Source organism: Hoplias malabaricus, chromosome 1 (genome assembly GCF_029633855.1).
Source record: "Hoplias malabaricus isolate fHopMal1 chromosome 1, fHopMal1.hap1, whole genome shotgun sequence".
Taxonomy (NCBI): domain Eukaryota; kingdom Metazoa; phylum Chordata; class Actinopteri; order Characiformes; family Erythrinidae; genus Hoplias; species Hoplias malabaricus.
In genome coordinates, this window is record NC_089800.1 from 87,112,913 (window position 1) to 87,133,928 (window position 21,016).

At 44.2% G+C, this 21,016-nt stretch overlaps 1 protein-coding gene across 1 annotated transcript; it reads left to right on the forward strand.

Moving 5' to 3' along the window:
* The first annotated feature begins 4,826 nt into the window (after positions 1-4,826).
* Positions 4,827-11,993, forward strand: fut9a (fucosyltransferase 9a). The gene is made up of 3 exons (XM_066675923.1): positions 4,827-5,127; positions 7,623-7,776; positions 8,241-11,993. The coding sequence occupies exon 3, from the start codon at positions 8,249-8,251 to the stop codon at positions 9,326-9,328; it is 1,080 nt and encodes a 359-aa protein (XP_066532020.1). The 5' UTR covers positions 4,827-5,127; positions 7,623-7,776; positions 8,241-8,248; the 3' UTR covers positions 9,329-11,993.
* Positions 11,994-21,016: the final 9,023 nt, after the last annotated feature.

Sequence of the window (21,016 nt, forward strand, 5' to 3'; positions counted from 1 at the left end):
TCTCTCTGTGTCTGTGTGGGTTTCCTCCGGGTGACTGTCTGTGAGGAGTGTGGTGTGTTCTCTCTGTGTCTGCGTGGGTTTCCTCCGGGTGACTGTCTGTGAGGAGTGTGGTGTGTTCTCCCTGTGTCTGCGTGGGTTTCCTCAGGGTGACTGTCTGTGAGGAGTGTGCTGTGTTCTCTCTGTGTCTGTGTGGGTTTCCTCCGGGTGACTGTCTGTGAGGAGTGTGGTGTGTTCCCTCTGTGTCTGCGTGGGTTTCCTCCGGGTGACTGTCTGTGAGGAGTGTGGTGTGTTCCCTCTGTGTCTGCATGGGTTTCCTCTGGGTGCTCCGGTTTCCTCCCATGCTCCAAAAACACACGTTGGTAGGTGGATTGGCGACTGAAAAGTGTCCGTAGGTGTGAGTGAATGTGAGTGTGTGTTGCCCTGTGAAGGACTGGCGCTCCCTCCAGGGTGTATTCCCGTCTTGTGCCCAGTGATTCCAGGTAGGCTCTGGACCCACCGCGACACTGAACTGGATAAGGGTTACAGATAATGAATGAATGAATGAATGACACCAACAGTCACAGTCCTTTATGTTTTAATATCATATATATCAAATATATATATATATATATATATATATATATATATATATATATATACATATAATCAATTCTAAAACTAACAGGTAAGTGACTGGAGTGCAGGATTTATATTTTTCTCTTTCACCTCTTTCTCTTGCACGTCAGATCCCCTGGCAGCATCGTACTGGACTCACTATAGGGGTGTAATTTGGCTTGTTGTGAGAGCAGATAAAACAGCCCTACAGTAATCTCAATGTGATGAACACGTGGACAAGTTTCTCACTATTTGCAGGAGAGAGAAGGTTTTGGATCTATCTTAGTTGCAAAAAATGCTGTCAGACATTCACCCCTGTATATCACCTGCACACATATACAGTGAGCTTATTGATTCCAGGGCTTCTGTGTCTAAGGAAACATACAGCTGAGTGTCATCTCTGTATTGATAATAACCAATGTCATGTTGCTTAACGGTATGAGGTAACAGAAGCATTTAAAATATAACAGTATTGGCCCAGGAATTGATCCTAGGGGGACCCCACAAGTTTCATGATGTTTGGTGGAAGAAGTGCCTATTACAACCTAGGAGTCACGCCAATGTCGATAAGATCCCAACCAGTCTAAGCCTCTCCCAAGGAGAACTACCCAATTCTGGAGTCGACTGCCATGAGCAACGTTGGCAAAAGCAGCACTTAAGGGTAATGTAGATGATTCTGGAGAACGACTGTTCATTCAAAAGCTCCTCACCTTTTAATGTGGCTTGGTGTATTTGTGTAAGAAATCAACTCTGATTGTTGAAGTTTAACTTATCTCTAGGTTTTATTCACTGTTTGACTTACCACAGAAACTCATTTGTAACTTGAGCTGTTTTATTGAACTGAACAGACAATTGATTATCGATTTTTTGGGTGTCGTTAAACAACGAGCTCAGTAACTGTCACAATTGAGGCAGGAAGTGGACGTACACGCACGGAATATTTAATTAAACTAAACCAATAACAAACAGAAAACAAACACAAGCATGGAGTCAAGAATACAAACTAGAACTTACTAGAACATAACAACTGTGAACTGGTGGTAACGTGTAAGACAACTGACCAAGAAACACATCTACACACACAAGAACTGACCAGGGAACACTGAAACAAAGGGACTATATATATACACCGAGCACTGACAAGGAACACCTGGGGACAATAACGAGAGGGCAGGACTACAAAGGAGACTCTGACGAGAGGGCGGGGCTAGGGCGGAGACAGGAAGAATAAACAGAGCCATGTGCTAAATGAGCACATGGTGGGGAAAACAAACACAGGCAGTAACTGCTTTAAAATGTTGCTTGGTAAAAGGTCAAGTGAACACATAGACGTCTTTAGTGGTTAAATAACATTTAAAGGTATTTCCAAGTCAATCACAAGTCAAACACAAGACATTTTACTATCAGGGTGATAAACTGGTGTTAAACTTGATGGTGCAGTGCAACTGGATGCTATGTTCTGCCTAGCACTGGTGATGTCACTAAAATATGTTACAAACTCATTTGTCATTTCAGACCATTTCAGATGAGACATTAAAGGTGTGTTTTACCAGCCAGTCTGTACTTCTAAAGAGGACGTTTGAGTTATTTTTAGATGAATAAATTAAAGTTACAATGTCCTTGCCTGGGTTAGATAGGAAAATAAATTAGAGTGGGAAAAGAGAAATAGAGGAAAAAGATAGAAGCAGTAGGATGAGTGCCCTCACAGTCTCAAAGCAGAAAGCAAAAGCATTAATGTTATAAAGAAGTACTATTATAAAGCAGCGTCCGCGTGGGGGTTTCCTCCGGGTGACTGTCTGTGAGGTGTGTGGTGTGTTCGCCCTGTGTCCGCGTGGGTTTCCTCCGGGTGACTGTCTGTGAGGAGTGTGGTGTGTTCTCTCTGTGTCTGCGTGGGTTTCCTCCGGGTGACTGTCTGTGAGGAGTGTGGTGTGTTCTCCCTGTGTCTGCGCGGGTTTCCTCCGGGTGACTGTCTGTGAGGAGTGTGGTGTGTTCTCTCTGTGTCTGTGTGGGTTTCCTCCGGGTGACTGTCTGTGAGGAGTGTGGTGTGTTCTCCCTGTGTCCGCGTGGGTTTCCTCCGGGTGACTGTCTGTGAGGAGTGTGGTGTGTTCTCCCTGTGTCCGCGTGGGTTTCCTCCGGGTGACTGTCTGTGAGGAGTGTGGTGTGTTCTTCCTGTGTCCGCGTGGGTTTCCTCCGGGTGACTGTCTGTGAGGAGTGTGGTGTGTTCTCCCTGTGTCCGCGTGGGTTTCCTCCGGGTGACTGTCTGTGAGGAGTGTGGTGTGTTCTCCCTGTGTCCGCGTGGGTTTCCTCCGGGTGACTGTCTGTGAGGAGTGTGGTGTGTTCTCCCTGTGTCCGCGTGGGTTTCCTCCGGGTGACTGTCTGTGAGGAGTGTGGTGTGTTCTCCCTGTGTCCGCGTGGGTTTCTTCCGGGTGACTGACTGTGAGGAGTGTGGTGTGTTCTCTCTGTGTCTGTGTGGGTTTCCTCCGGGTGCTCCGGTGTCCTCCCATGCTCCAAAACCACACGTTGGTAGGTGGATTGGTGACTCAAAAGTGTCTGTAGGTGTGAGTGAATGTGAGAGTGTGTGTCACCCTGTGAAGAACTGGCGCCCCCTCCAGGGTGTATTCCCACCTTGCGCCCAGTGATTCCGAGGTGGCTCCGGACCCACCGCTGCCCTGAACTGGATAAGCGCTTACATACAATGAAAGAACGATTGAACATACTCACACACTCACTCACATAAAATGGTTCCTTAATTTAATATATTCAACGGGTTTTCAATCAGAGAGGAGAACCACTTAACCAGGAAATGAACTGAATGTACTCAAATGGGTCTTGGGAGTATTCGTGGTTCAATAACTATTGCCTTAATGAACCCTTAAATAACTGTTATTTTAAGAGTGTAGAACTGCATCCATTTATCCTTTTTTCAGGTTTAAAGTGGTTTTCTATGCATGCATAACACCTTTAATGACATCCTCAGGTTATCTCATGAATTATGAATGGGGAAAAAGTTTAATACAAAACCATTATTTTCCTGATAGGTTGATAATGAGTTTTCTGTGCCGGTGTTTCTCAGCCTGAGAGAGAAGGAAAGCAGCGAGGCACAGAAACACATCACGATTCGTTCACACTAGTGTGGAGCAGTGATCACATTTACCCAAGTGAGATATACTAATGTTTTCCTCCCCTTTTCAAAGACCTGCAATTAGATCTAAATGATTATTTAATGCTTTAGCAATCTCAACATTTCATCTGTTTCTCCGTATATCGTTAGCCTTTTTTTTTCACCCTGTGAAACCCCCACAGAACAGGTGTTATTGGGAATGTTGGTCATTCTTATCACTGCAGTGACACTGGTACGGCGGTGTCCTAGTGTGCGCTTGGCTCGTAGAAGTGGAACGGACACGGCGGCTCCTGGAGTTTTTAAACACCTTAGTGAGGGGTTTGTTGTGTTCTCTTCGTTTATGTGTGGGCTCCCGGTGCTCCAGTTTCCTCCCACGACCCAAAAACACATGGGTAAGTGGACAGGCTGGGCGTAACTGTGGGTGAGTGGGTGAGTGTGTGATTCCCTGTGATGAACTGGCGTCTGTCCTGGGCGTGTTCCTTCCTTGTGGCCAATGATTCAGGGTAGGATTAGGACCCACACCAGGGCGAAGTGGTTACAGAGAATGAATGAATGAATGATGACATTAATATTTGATTAGAGCTAATAAATACACCATGCTTAATTAAATGAAGGTGTTTAGTGCACTTTAGTTATTGATCTTAACCCCTTTGCAGATTAATTCATAAAGATTATTAAAATTATATATATATTTTCATCATTTTAGCAGAAGACACCACAGAGGGAATGGACTCTGGCTTTGAATGACGCTATTGGATAATGTGTTTGAAAACGTTTAAAATATAGCTTATATACCTTTAATATACGTTTTCAAGAGCGTTCGTCCAAAATATATCCAGGCATCAAACATAATCCCAGGATCGCACTGCTTCATTGGAGTGCAGATCAATCCACGCTTCACAGAGCCGCATTGGAAGGCGTTTTTTTTTTTATTCTCACCCGTATTCCGCATTGTGACGTTGTGATTTGTGGGCACATTGCAAGTAGCCAATTAGAATGCGAGAAGCGCGATCCCAATAACCAATCGCAACGCAGAAGAGGCGGGACCTGCCGGAATAGCAGTGTGAAAAAAACGCATCATAGCGTCAACGGTAAACAGTGGAAAGGTAACTGGGCAGCAGAGATTGGAAAACGTAGAAACGCACACTGTCGACGTATTTGTTCTTTGCTGGATTATGTGTCAATAGCAGTGATACCTGAGGGATTTAACGACGCCAAATCAAGTTGAAAAACGCGTCATGGGTTAAAAATGCCACAGAAATAGCTAGGAGTATCAGATATTAAGATATTAACGGTCTTAAACCCCAAAGTGAGGATTTCTCCAGATGTGGCTGAATGAAACTCACCGTTAACGGGGCGATGAAGGCGAAGAAGCGATAAAACGACGAACATTTCCTTCAAATAAAGGAATGGTGAGTGAAAAACATCGTTTCCCTCTATTTCTCTTCTCTTTTTAAGTCGTTTGACGTTTCTACTTGGCGTAACCCATGCGAAAAATGGATGAATATTCACCTCGTACGCTTGATTTTGCTTCTTTATCTGGAATTTTCCGTTCCACCTTAAGTGGTGCAGCAGTTACATTCTTTACATTCTGGCGCCCGGCGTTAACTGCTGCACTATTTAAGGTGGAACGGAAAATATCAAATGAGGCAAACTTAAAGGCAATTTAGGTCATTTTTACAATTATTATTATTATTATTTGCCATTTTCCTTTATCAGACGAACCTTAAAATCTAAACAGAAAAACGTCAGCTCACAGTGGCCACTTTTGGAGCAGGATTTGACACTATTTGGCACAAAATGAGTCATAAATGTGAGGGTATTTCACAAAAAATCATATTCCTGTTTATTTTCAGCTGCAGGGGGATGTCAGACATTTGTCAGCAACGTTAATAAAATGACCTTCAGTAGCAGCTGTAGAAAATTAATTCTCACCTTGGGTACAAAGACTAGAAACAACGTTTTTAGAGCAAATATAAGCAAGAATTTGTGATTTCCGAGTCCTCCTGGTGTGATATTAATGTTCATAATGTTAATGTAATGAATTGTATGATGCTTATAGGTCTCCTTATCTTGTCTCCTCTACTAAACACGTGAGCTCTCCAGCCTACTACCATCCTGCATGCCCTAAATACATCACAATATATTCCAAATGAAATGGTTGAGCTTTTCCTTTTTTTCTGAGAAACGCCAACATCCTGCTGCTCTCTTCTGTCTTTATTTCACGGCACAAATGCAGCATACACAGCCAAAACATGTGTCACCTACAGTTATGACCTGTCCCTGATGGAACCAGAACAACAAATAGACACACTATGCCATTACAGACATATTTCTTCTGAAATCAGTGGTATTTGGAGGTTTATCCATCTATGGAAGCTATAAGGAAGGCTTTAGAAGCTGTAGTATTGCTGAGAGGAGTCCTGAGAGCAGGCACAAAAACAGTAGAGAGGTCAGGTACCGTTGTAGGACGATTAGTTCTGGATCACAAACACCGCGCCAACACATCCCAGAGGTAATGCAGGGAGCTCCATCACCCCCAGAGAACACAGCATCACAGCCCCACAGCCTTGTGCTGGGAGGCTTTATGACCCTCTAGCTGGCGCATGGTGTTTGGCGCGGTGATCTCATGTGCAGTTGAATAAGAGCATCCCGTTTTCTGTCATGTGTGGATCGTGTGTATTTTAGAACACATGCAAGTATTTGAAATTGAAAGCATATTCAGATTTATTCAGAATTCAAATTAGAATGCAGGCGTATCCACTGTGAGGTGCACCATCTCTGGACACACACACTCAGGTGTGCACACAGATCCCACCGAATATGAATATATTTAGAAGCATATGAAGCAGTGAAATGGGATGATATGGAGTAGCGGTACATCAGTGGAGCTGTGTTCTTTGAGTGATGGCGCAACAGCGAGATTTATACTTGTGAACCAAAGCGATTGACCTGTCAGCAGCACTTGACTTAACTCTATGCTCAGGAGTAGAAGCTGTTGCTGAAGCAAAGAGGGGAATAAACTCTTTTAATAAACAGTTGTCGATAGACGTCGGTCGTGTGGTGCGTATTTGTAAATAATAAGACACCTTTGATATCTTACTGTGAAGTCTTATTATGGGGATTGGTGGATTGAAGAGAACAGTAGCAAACATTGCATTACAGTTGGTGCTTGGGTCTGCCGCTATATTTTAGTGCATTTCAGTGGCAGAGCCATCCATATTTGTCTGGTCAAATCAGTATTTTCTGGTGACATATGTTAGCCCTTCCAGCCATAAGCTGAACGCTGTGATTTTGACCATCGTTTAAGAGGATTTGGTGTGAATAGCATTGATAAGCCTTTTAAACAGCTGTCACATTTTGCCAACGCATGCCTTAACGGCAGATAAGAGTTCACTAAAAATGATCCATCAGTGCTGAGATCTCAGCTGCAGACACTAGCGCAGGAAATGAATAGCCTAAAAGTGTATCCGCTCCATTAGAAAGACACAACAGCAGCTTTAATGGCTGACCCCTCATCTGCAGCACATTGAACTTTGGAGCGGATGTTCCTGACCGAATGTAACGCAGACCTGCGGCAGGACAGAGGAAATATTAGCACAGTGTCGTGTGTGTTGTTGTTTGGGTACATCTTCATGCAATATGCATCTCTGCAAGTCCTGCAGGGGCTCATCTTAAACCTCTCCTGAAGATGGCAGTGTTCCCATGCTCAGAGTTTACTTGTTAAAAAACACTCAGGAGCGTAATTTGCAGTCTGTTATAATGTAGGACGATTTCATAAGTGGACTAATTTATAGTTTCACACGTCGGTTTTTAAGTGTAACATCACAGCACCTCTTTCGCCAGGTTTTCTGTGCTTTGTTTGGCAAGAAATAATGAGATAATTGTTGTTTCATCTTTCCTGAAGGGACCCACGCTGAGAAGACCCGCCTTTCCAAGACTGGACCACCTGGAGTTTCAAATCTGTGCAGCTCTTTGTAGCTATATTCTGCTTTATTACCATTAAAAGTAGCACCTGCTTTGCAAGACCATTTCTCTGCCTGCAACAGCAAACCTACCAGGTAAAAGTGCTGTGGATTAATGATCCCAGTGAAAACAAACACACACAAATAACTTACAGAGCTGTAGTTATGATTCCAGCACCCATGAGCCGAGGAGCTGACGTCTTTAGAGCTCAAATTTTCTCTTTGTGAATTCTCATGGTCTGTAATAAAGTGATAAACACAACATGTGAAAGCTGTGCCAGTCACACTGCGCATAAATAAATATATATAGACCATTCTGGACTAGAAAGTAAATATCCTTCCCAGAAATGTGTTTCCATTGACGTGAGACACCTCCGAGGCTGGTTTGAGATGATTAGAAATGTCAGATGTTTAAATTGAAATCCTGGAGAAGGTTTAACTTTCTACTTTCTACTTTTACCGCCTCTGACACCACTTCAAATATTCGGCGGATATTTGGCTTTTCATATTGTTCATCCCTGTATTAATGTTATATCTTCTTTCCTGTAATACCTTTAAAGGCCAGAGTATGCCATCTGCACCAACCCACAGGATCCTACGACCCCTTTTGCTTGGTACCTTTTTACTGGGCTGCTTCGTGACTTTGTTTTTGATGTACCTCAAGCCATCCACCAGCTGGTTGTCAGGTCCTGTCGAGTCTGAAACATCCACTGCCCGAGTGAAGAGTCTGCTGTCCAACCAGAGCGAACAGAACCAGACCACGGTGCTTGTCTGGCTCTGGCCCTTTGGGGAAACCTACGACCTGAATGTGTGCAGTTCGCTGTTCAACATCGATGGCTGCTTCATCACCGCTGACCGGAACCTTTATAACAAGTCTGACGCTGTCGTCATCCATCACAGGGACATCAGCACCGACCTGTCCAACATGCCACCAGCCTATCGGCCTCCCTTCCAGAAATGGATTTGGATGAACCTGGAGTCGCCATCCCATTCGTCTCAGTTACCTGGGATCGAAAACTTATTTAATCTGACTCTGAACTATCGGCAGGATGCTGATATCGAAGTGCCTTACGGAGCAATCGTCTTAGACAAAGGAGAGGATGATTTCGTGCCACCGAGCAAGAATAAGCTGATTTGTTGGATCGTAAGCAACTGGAACCCTGATCATGTGAGAGTCAAGTACTATAATGAACTGTACAAACACATTGAGATTCATGCGTACGGCCAAGCTTTCGGTGAGTATATATCTGACCAGGACTACTTCCCCACCATCGCCAGCTGTAAGTTCTACTTGGCCTTCGAGAACTCCATTCACAAAGACTACATCACGGAGAAACTCTACAACCCTCTCTCCGTTGGCACAGTGCCCGTGGTGCTGGGCCCACCGAGGGAGAACTATCAGAATTTCGTGGAGGGCGATGCCTTCATCCATGTGGATGACTTCTCCTCCCCGAAGGAGCTGGCCGAGTATCTCCTGTTTCTGGACAAGAACGAGGGACTGTACCTGAGGTACTTTGACTGGCGCAAGCACTTCAAGGTCAAGAAAGCCTATTTCTGGGCAGAACACACATGCCTTGCTTGTGATTACATCAGAAGGCACAATGAGTACAAGGCGTTTAATAATCTCGACAAATGGTATTGGGGTTAATCCACGTGCAGATATCATCTGCAGAGATCTGGAGTTCAGACGAATGAAACGAGGGCTTGATTTAACTCGATTCGGACGAGGGTCTGCCATGAGCCACATAGATTGCCTGTTTTTATTTTTGTAAAATGTAGATGTTAATTTATTTTGGTAGTCTTCGTTTACACCATCCTTCATATTTATTGATTTGAATGCAAAGGACAAATTTTATGATGTGACTGTACTTTTTCTTACTGCCTTCTTATTATTTAACGTACGGTTTCATTAGAGACGGGATTTAAAGTGGCTTTCCACGTGCACACGCTTTTACGTCCATTACAGAGAGTGACTACACTGCAACAGAAAAAAAATAATGATGTAATCGTTGACTATGATGTAATTGTGTGTTATTTATTTTGCTCTGATATTGTGTAGATGTTAGTACGTGTCGATCATCTATGCAGTGTTTACAGAACTGAAATTGAGCGTATAGTCCATCTGCTGTAATTTGTGCAATGTCTGTTTTGTTTTGTTTTTTTTCATCTTGGCTTTTGTTTTGACAAAAATCTGCCTTTCGTTTATTTTATAAATGGTTCTGTATTTTTGTATAGACTTCACTTGCACAGACACCGTGAAAGGCTCATGTTTGGCCAAGCAGAAGCACTGCTGCAGTGATATGTAATGCAACACTGTCATTACTTTTTAATTGACCACAAAACGAGTTTTCATTGCCAGCAAGAGCGTTTCATCGCTCTCAGACGGTGGCGAAACACAGCGCACCCTCGTACACGGCCTGGGAATGCATCGCAGTACTGTAAATTTTACCTTTTGAAATATTTAAACGTTAGGTTATCTTTTGTCTGACAGATGGTTAAATGTTGAATCGAGAGCACAAGTCCAGGATGCATATGGCAGTGTGTGGGTCTGCAGCATTCACACAGCATACAGATAATCTTTCAGCAAATGTTACCATATGGGTTTTGGCCAAATGCATGATCAGTCCATGTTTTCACTGCGGAGAAACTGTCACTCGTTATACGGTAGTTAACAGGGGGGCTTCAGTCCTGTTGTAGTGAATTTATCTGGTGCCAAAGGATTCTTTCTTAAAGGAGTATTTTTTGGAAGTGATAGAATGATCAAAGTAAAGTGGACAGCTATATAAAGAATTCACCGAGGGATGATATTATGAAATATTGACTGGCAGAAGGTGTACGCATCATTCAGCTGAGAAATCATCTTTGCTCACCGATAGTGCTCATTAAATGTGATTCAGAAAGCCACCCCAGGTCAGTGCAGTTGTAAGAAGCTAGTTTTTTTGGACGTTTATTTTCTGTCTGCGGTTACAGTGCATACCGAGTCCTTCATGGATTCATCTGTCTCTTGTTTCTTCAGTGAGGAGATGCTGCGACAGGCCTGTGTTTACTTTCCTTTCTTTCACTAGTGCTTTGTGTTTAATGAGTCAAACATGACACATCCACACATTTCTTCCCATAAAGAATAAACTGAAGAACAGCAGTTGTGCTGCTGCAACGTGTTTAATTCACGTGCAAACGTATGGACACTTTCGAATCAAAGAAGGAAACATGAAGCACCGCGTTAATCTGTAATAGTGACTTTTTTGAAGGTGATGTTGGTTGCTGTCCACAATTTTCTGTAACGCTCTTGTGATCAAATGTGAATTCAGCACAGAACTGGACCTCTTTTTTTATTTCAGAGAAACACACTGGTGTTGTTTCACACTAATTGTACATGATTACTACACAACGGAAAAATCTTTAATGTTTGTTCAACAAGAATCAGCTGTGATCTCGCTGTACGTACTGTAAATAGTCGTTTGATGATTTTCTAACCTGAAGCTGTTGGATACTGTGAGGACAAAATGAATGCACTGAAATGTGATGAATAAAGCAGGCCTTCGGCGAGGGCCCGTCTCAGAGGACGCTAAAACAGGGGAGAAGAAGAGTCTAGTGTGGAAGACAAAGCTGACAGTGCAATAGAGGGGCCATTCTCCTCTGGCAAAGGCAGCGTTCCCAAGGAAAATGTGAATAGTTGGAGGATTAGTGCTAATCCTTTTTGCGCTATCAGACTGATGCCTTCCAGAGGAAATTTATCGGGGAGTTGATATTTAAACCTATTCTGGAGTGTGTGTGTGTGTGTGTGTGGGATCAATCGCAACACTGGCTGCTGTGGTACTGACTCAAAAGTCTCGGGAATGACGTGACGAAAAAATGTGAAGAAAACAAGGACAAGGAGAAACTTTTCTTTCTGGTTCTGTGTTTGTATGCGTTTCTTTTGTGGAACAGCTTATTGACTATGTTCATGGAGCACATCGTTATGGCATCATTGTCCTCTATCTCTTTATTCCTCTCTGTCTTTTTTTCTCTCTGCACAAACTTTCGCCGTGAGCTCTCCATTCCCTTTAACGAGCCGTCTTCGCATTTCGACTACGTTAGTGCTGTGTGTTTCTGACTCAGTGCCCCGCTGGACGGTTCGTGTAGGCCGGTGACAAGGAGTATTATCTCTATGCATTATGGACTCCCATCGGAAATGACCTACATTCCCCCACGTGCAAACGGACTGGAGCGTCTACTGAGCCGATCGTTGCGAAATACTCTGCCAAAACATTGTTTGCCAAATGATTTACTGTAGTTGTCTGTTAGTGTCATGGAAATAAAGTGACTGAATTAAATTGCACTTGTGTGACACTGTGCTGTCAATAAATGCTAACATTGTCAACAAATAAAATACTAACGGCTGGTCCTCTAATGGAATTACAGTGGATACAGTGGGTTATTAGATAATCATCTCAAACTGGCCACATTAACAGAAACCCCTTCTTTTTAACCCTGTCCTATTTGTCACTAGGAAGCATTAAGGCCCAAGCACAGCTTTGTCTGTGGCCCTACCCCCAGTACACACTGGGAAATGTATTTTCAATTCATTTTTACACCAATCCCTCGCACAAGGATGAGTGAACATTATGTGCGGTCATTGTTAGGCTTTAACTGATTTTTATGACTAAGTGCCATTACTGGCCCACTACTGTCCATTGGCTCTCCGTCATTATTGGCCTGAGGATCACCAGAGGGTGTTTGTGGCCCACTTGTGGTCCACAGCCAATTGGTTCAGAAACACTGCTGTAGCCCATCTGTTGATGCATATAAGAAGTGGTCAGAAACTTATCGATGAGGAATAACAGAGCTAGAGAATGGCTGGTGAACTGTGGAGCAGCAGATGGGCGACAGTCTGTAATGGTTCACATACACTGTGGTCCTACGTGGAGAGATCTCATAAATTGGCCAGGGATTTGAAGAAAAAGTTAGTGTTTCGTACAAAGTGTAAAGCCAGCAAGGGTAAAGACAAAGCCTGGATCTGTAAAGTGAATTGAAGGCAGAAATACAGAGTGGGGTTTTTCCAATGAAGTGGCCAGTGAATTTAAATACAAGGGTGAAGGTTATAATTAAGTGGCTGGAGACTCAGTATAAAGTAGGTGTTTCTAATAAAATGGCCAGTGGGTGTAGTACAAAGTAGGTGTTTCTAATTAAATTAACACTGAGTGTATTTTCCACACTCCTTTCTCTACTTTAGCCCTTCCACATAAAGCCGTGCCAGCACAGCGTCCAAACTATTGTACCTCCATGACTCAGAGATGGCTGGGAAGTTTTAGACACCTCCAAAATAGGTCTTAGGGCTTTAAGAGCAAGGAATAATAGGCTCTGAACATCCGCGAGCTTCCAGCCTTCACCACAGTCCCAGCCTTGTGAGCCGTGTGCCTTTCCAGCCGGTATAAATAGCCCACCACATGTACTGTACAGTGATTGATGACACCAAGGGGACAATATTGCCATGCTGACCATCAAATCCTCCGGCTGTTGCTGGCGACCCCGCTGGCCGCTGATACTCTGGCATTTTGAAGTTATGCTCCTGAACCCACTGTTTATTCAGCCTCCTCTCAGGCCTCAGTCGCATCACCGCTGACAGCTGCTTAGAGCAAAGAGAGCCGGGAGTATATCTACTGCCCAGGACACAGAGTTACATCACATCTCAGTGCAGGATAACACCACAGTGTGTGGGTGTGCAAGAGTCCTCAACAAATGTCTTGATTAACCAAAGAAACAACCGAGAAATGGGCTAGAGGATGATTCGGACTTTAGGGACTGTTTAAATTGAGATTTAAATTGAGGCACCAACATTGACGTTTTTAAACTCGGTCCCATTGATCAGAGAGGTGCACTTTGTAGTTCTACAATTACACACTGTATAATGCATACTTTGTCTAATTTTACCCTGTTCTTCATAGTTCAGGACCCCCACAGAGCGGTGGATCACTCAGCGCTGCAATGACACTGACGTGGTGGTGTGTTAGTGTGTGTTGTACAGGTACATGTTGATGAGACATAGGTACTTGAGGTTTTAAACACTGTCCATTCAATTATGGCAGTTTTCCAATGCATGGTTCCTACTCTACCTGACTCCGCTCCCTATTTGGTTCCTGGTGCCTGGTTTTCGACTATCACAGCTCCTCGAAGTCTGTAACAGGAACAACGGCGGTGGTAACGTTAAGCGGTGTTTACTCATGGTGTAACGGCGTGTTGTTGTTGTTTGGGACTGAACACAGCTCCGTCATCAGTTCAGACAGATCAGTAGAGTTTGTTCCTTCCTTGTTGCAGCGTCCAGCTCTCGCTGGATTCTTTCGTCGGCCACCGATCCAAGGAGCGTTTGAACCTCTTCAAAAGACCACGGCGTCATTTTACGAGCTGCCGTCGTGAGTCGGATAAAAACAAACGTGATCTCTGCTGCAGCTGGAGATTTTACAGATGGAGAGTTGGTGCTGGTCGTCTGCGTCGCGTGGCGTAGAGTGACGACTCTCTCTGGACGATCAGCGCTCTGCAAGGTTTACACGCCACGGTTAGTCCCTACTCGACTCGCTCTGAACCACGAGAGAACAGACACTAAACAAGAACCCGCTTCCAGAACCAGGACCTGATTCACCTGGTGGAAAAGCAGATAGCCGAGTAGAGTAGGTACCATGCAGTGAAAAACTATTAGACACACTTTATAGTTCTGTCAGTGACAGTAACTCATCTGTTTCTGCACATTTTGTGTTTGTCATCCTCTAATCATTCCTCAGTGGACACAGGTCTCTGTCCAGCAGTGACACAGAGGGGTTTAAAAGCTCCAGCAGCGCAGCTGTGTCTGTTCCACAAGTACCAGTGCAACACATGATCCACCACTCAAATCACTTCTCTGTGGAAGTACAGAATTAACACTAGTTACAAAGAAAATGAGACAGTAAAACAGTGCAAGCTGAGGATTTCACCACATTTTATTACCATGGGTCGAAAAGAAAGAGGAGCTGTACAGTCTTCAAAGGGAAATAAACATAGACATAAAGGAAGAGCATGTACAAATCAAACTGGGCCTCCTTTGCTCAACAAAGCTTTTGGGAAACCCAGCCCACGTGTTCATCTGAGCTATGGACTGGCCGCTCCAGAGCCCAGACCCCACACATCGTTAAAAGTGTTTGGGATTACTTTGATCATGACAGAATATGCAACTCTTGAGACTGAATCTTGGAGGTGCAGAAACATCTGTGTCTTCTGTGTGGTATAAAGGAACGGTGGTCTCTGACTTTTGCCTGATGCTGTATAATATATTAATATACATAGTGCCTGACCCCAAGCCTGGACATGATAAGTGTGTGTGTGTGCAGATATGATAACGACTGGATTACTTTGTATGTACAACCACATAAATGTCTGGAATTAAGGATGCCTTGATGTTCTGCTACATTATCTTTAGGCTCTGTTTTCCGGACGCAGATTAAGGTCCTCATGGGTTCTCCAGTGTTTATAAATCCTTTTTAGCGTCAGGGATAGCCCGTCTGGCATTTCGAATTCATGATGAAAGGCAAGGCACATAAATAAAACATGCATTCGCCTTTGTTTTTCAGTCTGGGAATTATCCGAGGTCTAGACTCCCTGAAGAAACTCCACCGAACCCAGCGCTCTTTTCATTTGGGGTCAGTGGAGTTTCTGAGAGAAGCCGTGTTATTGGTGCAGAATGGCAGTGAGCATTATTTAACTGTGGCCTGATGAATTTGATTCTCCTGCAGGCAAAAGCGTGCAGGCTTTATGTTCATCTCCGAGGGGGGCCTGGATGAGACAAACTCTTTGGCCGCTCTCTACAGCAGTGTACAGTTCTGCGGGATCATACGATTTCTCGACTGTGCCTCCTTTTCTCCATCTCTCCTGAGCCGTATCCTGTTCCTGCCGAGAGATCACCAGACCCAGATTGACCGGATTGTGAGAGGTCAGTCATTACACTGATGGCCAGCCAACGACTCCACTTATGCTGTCAGCACCAGGTTAAGCAGCTGTCTAGCCTGGGAAACATGGCTCCGTTTGTCAAAGCAAAGAGCCCGAAGCCTCCCGCTTCTCTCGGCTGTCATCGGAAAGGGGTTAATTCATCTGATTTCTTTATCCAGGCACGACAGCCACTGACACCTCACTCTCACAGGTAAAAGCTTCCAGATAAGACCAGTGAGAAGCAGAGCCGCTCTTTAGGTGATGATAAGATTAGCTGAAAAGCTCAAACGGCAGGAAAATAAATAAATAAAGTCTCTCTCTCCATCTCAGGCTTCCAAAAAAAAAAAACGGTCGAAATCAGCAAGATGTTGCTTTGCATCTCACTCACGGCGAACCCCACCTGTCTGGGATCATTGATATTTTTAGGCCAGTCAGAAGAGATTTCTCTCTCTTTCTCTCTCTCTCTCTGTTTTGATGCAGACATTTGCTCCTGGGCTCCTGTATTTCACTGTATTTGGACCATCTCTGTTGGTTCCATGCATCATGATATTATAACATGATTTAAAGGAGTGTTGGTGTCATTCATTAATTAATTCATTCATTATCTGTAACCCTTATCCAGTTCAGGGTCACGGTGGGTCCGGAGCCTACCTGGAATCATTGGGCACAAGGCGGGAATACACCCTGGAGGGGGCGCCAGTCCTTCACAGGGTGACACACATTTACTCACACACTCACACCCACGGAAACTTTTGAGTCGCCAATCCACCTACCAACGTGTGTTTTTGGACTGTGGGAGGAAACCGGAGCACCCGGAGGAAACCCACGCAGACACAGGGAGAACACACCACACTCCTCACAGACAGTCACCCGGAGGAAACCCACGCAGACACAGGGAGAACACACCACACTCCTCACAGACAGTCACCCGGAGGAAACCCACGCAGACACAGGGAAAACACACCACACTCCTCACAGACAGTCACCCAGAGGAAACCCACGCAGACACAGAGAGAACACACCACACTTCTCACAGACAGTCACCCGGAGGAAACCCATACAGACACAGAGAGAACACACCACACTCCTCACAGACAGTCACCTGGAGGAAACCCACGCAGACACAGAGAGAACACACCACACTCTTCACAGACAGTCACCAGGAGGAAACCCACACGGACACAGGGAGAACACACCACACTCCTCACAGACAGTCACCTGGAGGAAACCCACGCAGACACAGAGAGAACACACCACACTCTTCACAGACAGTCACCAGGAGGAAACCCACACAGACACAGAGAGAACACACCACACTCTTCACAGACAGTCACCAGGAGGAAACCCACACGGACACAGGGAGAAGACACCACACTCTTCACAGACAGTCACCCAGAGGAAACCCACGCAGACACAGAGAGAACACACCACACTCCTCACAGACAGTCACCCGGAGGAAACCCACGCAGACACAGGGAGAACACACCACACTCCTCACAGACAGTCACCCGGAGGAAACCCACGCAGACACAGGGAGAACACACCACACTCCTCACAGACAGTCACCCGGAGGAAACCCACGCAGACACAGAGAGAACACACCACACTCCTCACAGACAGTCACCCGGAGGAAACCCACGCAGACACAGGGAGAACACACCACACTCCTCACAGACAGTCACCTGGAGCAGGACTCAAACCCACAACCTCCAGGACCCTGGAGCTGTGACAGAGACACTACCTGCTTCTTATGTTAATGAAAACATATGCCAAATGGAGATACAAGGTTTTGGTTTGAAACTCACCATGCACACATTCAGGCTTTCATTTATACAGTTTCACATCTCACATAAATACAGTATACACTCACACAAACATTACCACCTTTTTTCCACAGCTATCCACTTGTAATTATAAAATGTCTCTTATGAATTTCATAAATATGCAAATACCTCTTTGTAGTGAATATGATCTAAGCTTAATCCATAACATAACCTTCCCTAAATCCATCCTGACATTTTAGACATACCCACACACACACATACAACAACATTCACACACACAAATACACACAGAAACAATACTCTAAGCCTTAAGATCTTATTAGTGATGCCTAGCAACTCCCTCTGTTTGTTTGTTTGTTTGTTTGCTGTGGGAGGAGCCATAACCCAGCCTTCCAGATTAATCGCCTGGGAGCCATGTGATTGGTCGTAGCTGAGATATATGTCCACTCATAAACACGGTGGGTCATGTTGACATATGTATGTGCATCAGGATGAAAGGACGTGAACTCTGGGAAACCATAAGGCAGCAGAGAGCCATGTTATAAGCAGCAGTGCAGCAGTACTCTGTTTTCTCTGGGAGAGACTCATGATAGATTAAGCTGCTGAAGAGCTGCTGCTGAACTGAGCTATTTTTGCCTGTGCATCTGGCTGAAAAATGATACGACTGCATGCTCAAAGATTCACTTTTAAAAGAACTGGATTCGCCCCACACTTCACTCATCAGAGCAACAGCAAAAACTCTCAAACAGATTAACTGTGCAGTCAATCACTTACACCACAGAAGAATAGCAAAAAAGAATCAAAATGATTAAAGGCTAAGCACCACTTAATGGACCTCCATGAATATTCCACATTATTGTAGTTACTGACAGATATAAGTATGAATTAAAATGAAAATAGCTGCTTAATTTACTTTAAAACTGACAATTTTATTAAATTGACGGAAAAACCCGAGCTCTCTACGGAAATTCTCGAACGCGACCGTGACGTCACTGGTGGACAACAGCTGAACAACGCCGCGGTAAAACACCGTTATGACTGACTGTTATGACAGTATCTAGCTAAATAACCAACATTATTCATGACAATAGCCTAGCAATAAGCTAAACTCAAATGTAGAGGCACCGTTATTCTTGTAAATGTGATCGAAGTCGAACTCGAATTCATCCGACACTATAAACCTCCGTAATGCAGCTACGTAGCCGAGTATAATCTGAGCCACCGAGTTTAGCGAGTCAAGCTAACGTTAACTAACACCAACTAAAACAGGCGAAGTGAGTGTCCTTACCCTGTTTACCTCCATGTTACAGAGGCTCTTGAACACCTTTCGTTGGTGTCCTTACATGCCCATATTGTTGGAAAAGCGCCAGTGAAATGAGCTACAGATAACAGAGTGAGCGGAGGGTCCTTTCCAAAGTGCCCGTTTAAAGTGGACAAAACTCACACAAGATGAAAATCCGAATCGTCGTCCCTGAATGAACCAGGTTATGCTCCATAGAGTGGGTTCCCCACATGGGGACGGCCATATTTGAAGGGGACATATTATGAAACTACTCAATATTTTCAGTGTATTTTCACATTAATTTGAGTATCTGGAGTGCCTACCAACCAACTCCCAGTCAATATGACTTGCCTAATTTTGAAACATCTGCAATAAAAAAGCTGTTCTGACTTTGCTCCACTTCTGATGTAATACAGGGAATCATCAGAAACACTATCAAGTGTCTCCAACCACACAGCAGGAGCCAATTACATTTAAGAGCACAGATATGGGGTTAAATTGCTTAACACAAGGACGGATAAATAAAAGAGCTCATTATCATTTAAAGGAACAGGCGCTGAAAAATGCTGTTTAGACAGGGGAGAACACTGCTGTGGTGTTTGATCCTTGTGGTATTTAGACTAAAGCAGATCACAGATATTTCATTAAGACCCAGAACAGTGTTCCCTGGTGGAATAATGGTAGCTGTGGTACCGAATCCACCACATCCAGGCCTTTTGGTGTCAGTATAATGGCTTTACAAAGTGAAAAAGGATTATAGGAGAAAATGACTACTTGCTTCTCCCCACGAGCTGAATTCTCCTCACAACTCACTCCAGAACACAGCACAAGCTGAAAGCTTAAAAGCCACCGTTAGCAATAAGCTCCGAGTTTTGGTGCGATATAATGAACTGAGCAGTTAGCAGAGAAGGTTTTTTTTACTAGATCAGTGTCATGTTTATTCCTCCATGGTGGGATAAACCCAAAGAAAGCTCCTCACTAGGAAGTGTGGCTGCGGAGAATCGGTTCACAGCTCTTTCAGCTGATGCTCAGCCAAGCCAAGGCAATGTCAGTGGTTACTAAGACACTTGGCATCCGGTGAGTCTTTGGCAGTGGCTCCGTCTAAAGCTTTCAGCAACAGCCTGCAGGCCCTCGCACACATAGACACACACACACACACAAATGCACCGCCAGGCATTGAGTGTCTGAGGACTGCCACAATCAAAATGTCAGATATCTGAGGCAAACAGAGTGGTAACTGAGCAACTAATATGTTCACAAGCCAAAATATTGACACCATGTCACACACAGCTTTGACATCTGTATGGATTTGGACTCTCACCTTGGATTTCCAAGAACAAAAGGGAAGAGAATGGAGTCCATGCATTAATACTGACGTAACAACAACCTAAAACGGCTGCTAGAGGAGAACACAGTACGTAAAGTGGCATAATCCCATTACTCTTTCACGAGGGAACACACTTGGGGTCTTACTAAAATGTTTGTGACCTGCTTTGGCGTAAATTCCACAAAGATCAAACACGACAGCAGCGTTCTCCCCCGTTTAACCAGTCCTGTTCAGAACAGCAGGTTTCAGCTCTCGATCGTTTAAATACGAGAAACTCATCTTTTCTGTTTTTGTTTGGGTCTTTTTTTTTCTCTTAGTTGTAGTAGTTCACCACTCATTTTCCCTGTTACTGCTCTGCTCTGTTATTTCTCAGCTCTTATTTTCACAGTTCTCTCAGTTCTCTGCTCGTTTTCAACATTTCTGCTCTCGTCGTGTCTGTTTTACATGAATTAAACCTGTTTTTGTGCTCTCACATGAAGACGGAGCTGCTGCTGTGATTGGAGATACTCGGATAAGGGGATGATACAAGACTTCTAAAGTATTACATCAGAGGGAGCAGTATCAGAACGGCTCATTTCAGCCCATGTTTTCTGAATTAGGAAACAAACAAGATACTCCAGCTGTTCATCTTTTGGGGAATGTTTAGGGGGGTTTGCGTGATGGTTACGAGTCTGTGTTTTCCTGTGTGTGTGTGTGTGTGTGTGTGAATTTTTAATGTTTTGGAAAAGAAACCTTTGTTCTATTCACTTCAGAAATATGCCCTTTAACAGTTTTAGATGCATATGAATGAGATAATGTGCCAGGCAATTGAGATCTCTGTGTGTGTGTGTGTGTGTGTGTGTGTGTGTGTGTGTCTGTTTGAAGGGGAATTTAATGTCAGTGAGGGAGTCTTTTGTTGGACTCAGCTGTATTTCAGTGTTTTTTTTTTTCTTATTTGACAGATGGAAGACTTAAAGTGACAGTGGATGGAGAAAGCTGATGTTCTACTTTGTGTTTGAGGCGTCTGTGTAA